The 7,657-nt window shown below is 47.2% G+C and overlaps 1 protein-coding gene across 1 annotated transcript in view; it reads left to right on the top strand.

The window, feature by feature from the left end:
- The window catches only part of SMARCB1 (SWI/SNF related, matrix associated, actin dependent regulator of chromatin, subfamily b, member 1), a 9,230-nt gene extending 2,322 nt beyond the window's left edge, over nucleotides 1–6,908 (top strand). Inside the window, exons 5-9 of the mRNA XM_005428415.2 lie at nucleotides 354–481; nucleotides 981–1,147; nucleotides 1,569–1,759; nucleotides 5,488–5,619; nucleotides 6,540–6,908. Of these exons, the coding sequence (XP_005428472.1) occupies nucleotides 354–481; nucleotides 981–1,147; nucleotides 1,569–1,759; nucleotides 5,488–5,619; nucleotides 6,540–6,579 (658 nt within the window). The 3' untranslated portion in view covers nucleotides 6,580–6,908. The remainder of the gene's footprint in view (nucleotides 1–353; nucleotides 482–980; nucleotides 1,148–1,568; nucleotides 1,760–5,487; nucleotides 5,620–6,539) is intronic.
- The last annotated feature ends 749 nt before the right edge of the window (nucleotides 6,909–7,657 follow it).

Here is a 7,657-nt window from a genome sequence, read left to right on the forward strand (position 1 = left end):
TCTTTGTGAAGGACAGGCTGCTTCTCACTGACATGTACCAGTAACTTTGATCTAGTGTTTAGTGGAAAAGGCTGCTGAAGCTCATGACTGATGTTTTTTCCATTATAAAACTTAAGGCAAAATAAATCTAATCCTAGAAAACTTGCAGGAGTGTGTTATGGTAGATGTAATAAAAGGTGATAAACTGGTATTAGTTGCCACAGCCCTGTAAGCTTGCATTGAGGAGTCTGTCTATAGACAGATCAGGGAGTTGGAGTGTGGGGATTGCTTCCAACAAATGTTGCCTTACCTCTATGGATGCCAGATGTGTCATGTGCTTGTTGCATATTCTGTGTTTCTGCTCTGCACTTCAGCTTTGATGACCATGACCCAGCAGTGATCCATGAGAATGCATCCCAGCCAGAGGTTCTGGTTCCAATCAGGCTCGATATGGAAATTGATGGGCAGAAACTCCGAGACGCATTTACGTGGAACATGAATGGTACGTAGCAAGGAGAGGTTCCTGAGGCTGGAGAGATAAAGCTGTGCCCATAACCAAATGTCCTTGCCCCATACAGACAAAGCTTTAAAGCTCTCTCACTCTGGACTGTATTCAGTGCTTGCATCTCTTAGCAAATGCTCTGCCACTTTCATGAGTTGCAAACAATCCTGCACACATGTAGTCTGAAGAGCTTAACTGGCAGATTTTCCTGAGCCAGTTCATCAGCTCAGTGGTCTGAGAGTACTCTGTTAGCTGAGGTTAATGGCTGTGGCTTCTGTGGCCACACTGCCTGGATACCATGGAGCAGGTAAAGAAGGTTGTAAGTCCCTGTATCAGTGTGTCTGCCCTTACAGACCTGGTACAAAGCACCGTTTTAAAAGCAAAAGGTAATGCATTTGGGATTCCCTTTGTCACCTCCCCCTGTGGGATTTAGTGTGTTCTGTGTGGCAGACATTAATTTCTAAGGAAGCTTACAGTGTTCATTCCTGTTCTGTAACAGAAAAACTGATGACCCCAGAAATGTTCTCAGAGATTCTTTGTGATGACCTGGATTTGAATCCTCTGACCTTTGTCCCTGCTATTGCATCTGCCATCCGACAGCAGATCGAGTCCTACCCGACTGACAGCATCCTGGAGGATCAGTCAGACCAACGAGTTATTATTAAGGTAACATAGGAAGGCAGCAGAATGAGAGCTGAACCATTTGGGTTTCTCCAGTTATGTTATAGGGGACTGAGAGTACAAAAGCTTCCCTCAGAGCAAGGAAGCTTTTCATTCCAATCCTCCAACCAGATTGTCCTTTGTATTGGGAACAGAACTAAGGTGATAGATGATTAAACATCCATGTGCCCAGTCTCTGAGGTGGTGAAATAGTTCAGTTAAAGCATTGCCATCTTCCTTTGGAAGAGCTTGGTGAGCAGTGCTGAGTTGTCTTCATGCTACTGAAGTGAAGAATTCAGTTGAGGAACTGCAGATGAACTAGGAGTTACTGCTCTGTTCTCTTCAGCCTCTGCCTTGTCAGTTCAATCCCTTGGACAAACCTTTGTGAAAGTGGAAACAAATAACCTGTGTCTTCCCTTCTCTCCAGCTGAACATCCATGTAGGAAACATCTCCCTCGTAGACCAGTTTGAGTGGGACATGTCAGAGAAGGAGAACTCACCAGAGAAGTTTGCCTTGAAGCTGTGCTCAGAGCTCGGCCTGGGTGGGGAGTTTGTCACAACCATTGCCTACAGCATCCGGGGACAGCTGAGCTGGCACCAGAAGACCTATGCCTTCAGGTACTGAACTGCCACCTCCTTGTCTGGCTCTGGGGGGGCTTTGTACTTCATGGGCATTTGTATCAATGCATCTGAAAACAGCTGAGCTGATTAGGAAGGTTTTGTTTGAAATTAGTCCTTATGGCTTGCACCCATTCTGTCCATCTTAACAATTTTTTGTGCTTGTGCCTAAATATCTTTTCATGATGGGTCTAATACGTTTCAGGACCAATACTGATGAAATGACAGCTTCTGTTGACAGAATTAATTAACAGGGATAGTCCCTCTTCTGATGTAAGGTCATGATGAGCCCCAGATACGTTTTTTGTTTTGTTGGTTTTGCCTAACTTGGGCCATCCACTGTTTCAAGCTTTGGTTGTTTGAACTTGGACTGATGAAAACTGTACCTCTCTCCCCAGACTGATGTCAGAGGTGGGTTGATCACAGGCCCTTCTCACAGCTGGAATGTAGCATTATCAGGTTTCATTAGGCAGCCTTGTAATTTGTCTCCTAAATGGCTTCCAGTTGTGCTGTGCAGTATTCTGTGAGTTCCTGCACTGATGTTATCCACAGCACAGTGCTGAGTCTGCAGCTCTAACAGTCCTTTAATGTACACTCTGAGGTCTGCTGACCTCGGGTCATGGTGACAGTCAAGGAAGTTTAAGAGTTCAGCAGATGCTGTATTTGCAGAGGAGGGAATGGTACTGTTGACACCAGTTTTGTAGGGGTCAATTCAAGGAGGCAGCCCAGGGAAACGTGCCCAGCCCTGCCCTACCTCAGACAGAGGACAGGGAGTAGTTGGAGTGGGAGTAAGCAAAGAGGAGTTGGAGACTGTGGGGAAGCTGGCTGCTGCCATGAGCTCTGCTCCTTCTTCCATCCAAAGGGTTCCTGTCTGGTCAGCCTTCAGTGAGAAATAGACCCTGATCTGCTCTGGCCTAGTTGTTCTTGCACTGGTCTCACTCCGGGTACAGTTTTTATCCTGCCAGTCTTTCACAGCAACTGCCTGGTTCTAAAGTGATCCCCAGAGTGATTCAAATTAGAAAATGGAAAGGGACCCTTTAGCACATGTGAATTAAACTCTGAATTAAATTGTTAAAGTGTGTGTCCATTCTGCTGATGTGCCTTGGAAGGTGGGAGGTGCCTTCTACCTTTCCCTCCACAACCTTGGACTGACACTTGCAGTTTTGTCTTGGGACTACATCCAACAACAACAACAGAGCAGATAAGAACCTGACACATGTTGTGCTGCAGCACTGTCTGCATTGTGAAGTGTCTGTCCCTCCTGCCTGTGCTTCTCCATGTACTGCAGATATCCAAGAAAGTCATCTGTGTATGTGTTGGCTCTTGGGAGTGGGGTTTTGCTTCTGCTCAGTCACTGGAACTTGCAGCAAGTGAGGTTTTAGTCAGTACTGCCCAGGCTCATGTTAATGCCAGCTTCACACTATTGTCTCTAAATACATATGTTGGGCCATGGTACCAAAGGGTGCTTCTTCTTAGGGATAGTTCAGACAGGCAGATTTCAGGCCTTCTTTATACACTGTGGCAGTATTGCAAGAGGGAGAACAAAAAACTAAAAAAGGAACCCCACCAGAACAAAGTACATAGACATGAGCTGTTCAGAGAGAAAAAACCACCTAATTGAAACCTCGTTTATTTGTGTCATAGTACAAACATGTCCTCCTCTTCCCTTTTTTCTTCTAGCAAAGGAGTACTTTTGAAACCTTACAGTGATTAATAATATTTGGGTTCTGTGGTTGGTTAGTTCCTGAATTTCCAAACCACAGGAGTGGTGGTTGCTCCAAAATCATTCCATTGATGTAAGGAAAGGGTCTGCTTTAGATGTATCAAAAGAACTTTAATATCTCAAGGGATTGGGGATTTTGAGAAGTCATGTGTCTCTTAATCATCTGAGGGAGAGGTGAAACTGTCTTTTTGTTGATGAAAGCCAGGGCACTTTTTTCAGCTGGGCTGCTCTGTGCAAAACAAGGAGAGCCTGAAGTACAGTGGCAGGGCAGGACTGGAGGCACACAGGTGGCTGCTGCCTGTGGGATTTTCAGGGGCAGTGTGGGCTGGGATGATCCCTCCTGTGTGCTGAGTGTTTCTGGTGGCAGCACACAGCACCTCACAGCCAGTTTTGCCTTTGAGACCTCAGTGATGGCACAGGTTCTCCCACACACCAAACCCTGGTGCCTGAGGAGTCACCTTTCCCAAAATGACACCTCCCTGCTTAGTTGGTGTGCCCCTGACACTGCCTGAGGCCAGGAGCCTGAGCAGGGGCAGTGCCCTGCTCTTCTGGGGTCCCTGCAGCTGACAGTGCCTTTCAGCCATTCCTGGCAGCAGCACTTTTCTCCTCATCAGGAAAAAACAATGGAGGAGGAGCTGTCTTAGTGTAGAGGTTGGGAGATGAGGAAGGATTTTTCAGTTTCTCTCTGATTCTTTGTTAAAGAAATGTGGTATCTGAGTTGCCTTGCAGTTAGGCTATGCATGAGTCCAGCTTTCCATCCCCTGTTTAATTCAGTGATTGTTCAGTGTTTTGCATAGTGAGGCAGAGATCATGCTATCACTAACAAAACCCCAGTTAATATCTAATTTTGCCTGGAATGTGTGGCATTCTAAGACTAAGATGAAATTCCTGGGTTTAAGTGTTGTTTAGTGGATGGCAGCAGTACTGGAAGTAGATTTGATTAAAGCTTCCTCCCTGGATCAGATACCAAAGGCCCTGGATTAATTTTTCATGGTAGAATTACTTTGAAGACTTGTTATTTTAGATTATTATCTTTGATGCAGATGTTGTGTGTTCCCATGATGAATAGCATTTGAGTTCTTTCCTGAGGGAGTGAGAGGGCTGAAATCCTGTGTAGGGGTGCACGTCCCTGGGGAGGGGGCAGGATGTGTGTGCACACCTGTCCCAGGGCTCCTCTCACACACACACTTCTGCAGCTCAGGCTGAGGCACTTTTGAGAATTCAAAGCAAACATTTACATTCCGAGGCTCCTCTATATTTATGCTGGGCTTCCAGCTCCTCTGTCAATATTTGGAAAGCTACTCTTGGTCAATTCCTGTTGACTTTTACTGAAAAGCAGCTAGCGAAGCAGTAAATATTTTGTGCATGTGATAATACAGCTGGTCAGGGCAGAGGAGTCTCTGAGGAACAGATCCTGTGATTTGGGGCACAGCCTGGTGTTTCCTTGCTTGTTAGCCACAGCAGGTCCTAAAAGACTGCTCTTTCCAGAGCCAGGCTCCCAAGAAAGGCAGATTTTTGCCAGGGAAGAGCTGTCAGGGGTGTGCTAGGCAAACCACAGCTAGGAAGTGAGAGCTGCAGCACAGCCAGGCTGGACAGGGAGCCCTGAGAGCAGTCCCAGCTCCTGGGCTGTGCTGGGAGAAGCACTCCCAGGACTGATGGACTGGGAGGAGCTGTGCCTTTTGGGCTTGAACCCTGCCAGCCAGAGATGTGACAGCCTGGGTGGGAAAGAATTGCAGGTCCAGCACAAATCCCTCTCCAGTGCTGGCTGGAGATGGGTGTAGCTGCTTTCCCAGGAACTTCAGGCTCTACAAGGGTGTAAACAGGAGCCTGTGGTGACCTTCAGGGACCCAGACTGTACTAAGCAGAGCAAAGAAGGAATGCTGAAGCCTGAGACACTGTAAATGATGCTGTGTTGTCCCTGTGCTTGTCCCTGGGCTGGTGACCCAGGGGGAGCTCTGTGCCCACTGATGGGTGTTGCTTTGTTGCCCTGTGCCCTGCCCTGCAGCGAGAACCCTCTGCCCACCGTGGAGATCGCAATTCGCAACACAGGGGACGCTGACCAGTGGTGCCCTCTCCTGGAAACCCTCACAGACGCTGAGATGGAGAAGAAGATCAGAGACCAGGACAGAAACACGAGGTACTGCCACTGCTTTGGACACTTCTCTTGGCCTGTCCCTTGGACAGGAGCTCCAAGCTTGCATGTTTGTCCTTCCCTACTGAGAGCTAACTGGCAGGATGTCAGCCTTGCTCACAACAGAAGCTTTACCTTCAGGGTATTCAGCTGTCACCACCTTCCTCCACAAACATTGAAATGTCTCCTCTACCATCTCCTGCTTGCAGGAAGTTTCCCTTATTTTTTTTCTTTTTAACCCATTTTTTTCTTTTCCTTGGGCTCTTTGCTTGTCCAGGGGAGTTGTTTGTATAGGAAGGCATGAATCAAACATACTGGAATTTCATGCACTGTCATGCTCCCCGAGAATCTTGCCACAAAGCTTCCTTTTATGTAGTGTAAAGTTCAGGCAAGCTCCCAGCTCTAGCTTGAGTGATGCCAACCACTTTGCCAGCATGGGGAGCACTGTGTGGTTCCAGGAGAAGCTCTGCCCACCAGAGATCTGCAAAGTGATGCTGGACAAGCAGTTGAGAGCTTGCACCTACCTGATGAAATGCTTCCTGGCAGATATGAAGGAATAGCTAGTATCTCTCCAAAAGATACATTGTGGAAACAGTAAATATACTGGCTCAGCTCTTTCCCAGGATGTTTTTTAACTGCTGATTAACAGTAGCACAGTTATTTTGTGTATCAGCTGTGGCTGACTGAAAAGTTTACAGTAGCAGTCGGTTCAATCCAACTTAATGAGCGAAGTGCCCTAGCAGCTGTTAGTGAAAATAGTGTCCTTGCCTTATCACCGGGGCACTCTCAGGTGACTGGGGAATTCTGTGTAGGAATAAACCTGTCTACAAAGCTGACAAAGCTGTGCAGCCTCCCCAGAAGCACTGGTTTTGGTCAGACTCCCATGTCTGGAACATGCACTTACTGTACCTCTCTCTCTCCCTCAGGCGCATGAGACGTTTGGCCAATACTGCTCCAGCCTGGTAACCCTCCTGTTGTGACACTGGTGCTCTTCCTACAGACTTTATCCCTATTCCTCTCCCCAGATGGATCTAGAATTGGCAGGGGTCTTTCTGTCTCTGAAGGGGACACACATTCCACTTGCCACGAGTTCCCAGTACTGCTGACTTCTGCCCCCCCTCCACCCCAGTGCCACGTCCCAGGAGCGCTGAGCGAGCAGCGTGACCCAGCTGGGACCTGTGGCAGGTGTTGGAGCCCTCATGTACCTGTGTGTGGACAGTGGAAAGATTCTTTTGTATAGGTGCAATGTGCACTCCTAGGACAACTTTTTAAATAAAAGGAATGCATACAATGTAGGCTGAGTTCAGTCAGTTTGCATGAACAGTGAATGTTACCATGTTTTGTGCTGTTCTGGTAACTGAGGGTAACAGGGCCAAATATTAATGCTTTTGGGTACAATGCTGAACACTCACATGCATTCACTTTTCCTGAGTGCTTTACTTCAACAGGTACAACAGCACAAAACCTTTTGGTGCAGGGGAAAGTGAGGAGGAGATTTAGAACTAGAAGCAGCAAACAATTCTCTAAGGATTGGTCTGCTCCCAGACTTGGCACAGTCTGTAATGACCTCAGGGAGGTGTTCAGCTGGTTTCCTCAATAAGGTAAAACAGTTTAACTGAAATCACAGACTTGAGAGTCATTTCTGTCAGATGTCAGCCTGGTGTGTGGTCAACCCTGTTTTTTGTGAAGACTGCATCTGGAAACAGCACAGTCTCTGCACTGGTACAGCAGGTAAAGCCTCCAGTCACTGAGACTGAAGCTCCTCTGCAGCCAGTGCCTTTGCTGTGGTCACTGTCAGCACAAACACTGCCAGCTGCACTGCACAGAGCACTCAAAGCAAAGTGGCTGTCATGAATGCCCTTAGCACTGCAGTGTCAGCATTTTGCAACCCAAGAAACAACCTGTCTTTCTCTAGGGAGTTTAAAACCAAAATCCATTGAAGTGAGATTTAAAGAAAAATCCAAGCTTGCTTACGAACTAATTAGAATCTATCTTGCTGTTGAGGTGCCTCATCTCTTTGATAGAGTTCCTACCATTCACTGCC

The sequence above is a fragment of the Geospiza fortis genome, unplaced genomic scaffold (assembly GCF_000277835.1).
Source record: "Geospiza fortis unplaced genomic scaffold, GeoFor_1.0 scaffold31, whole genome shotgun sequence".
Classification (NCBI taxonomy): domain Eukaryota; kingdom Metazoa; phylum Chordata; class Aves; order Passeriformes; family Thraupidae; genus Geospiza; species Geospiza fortis.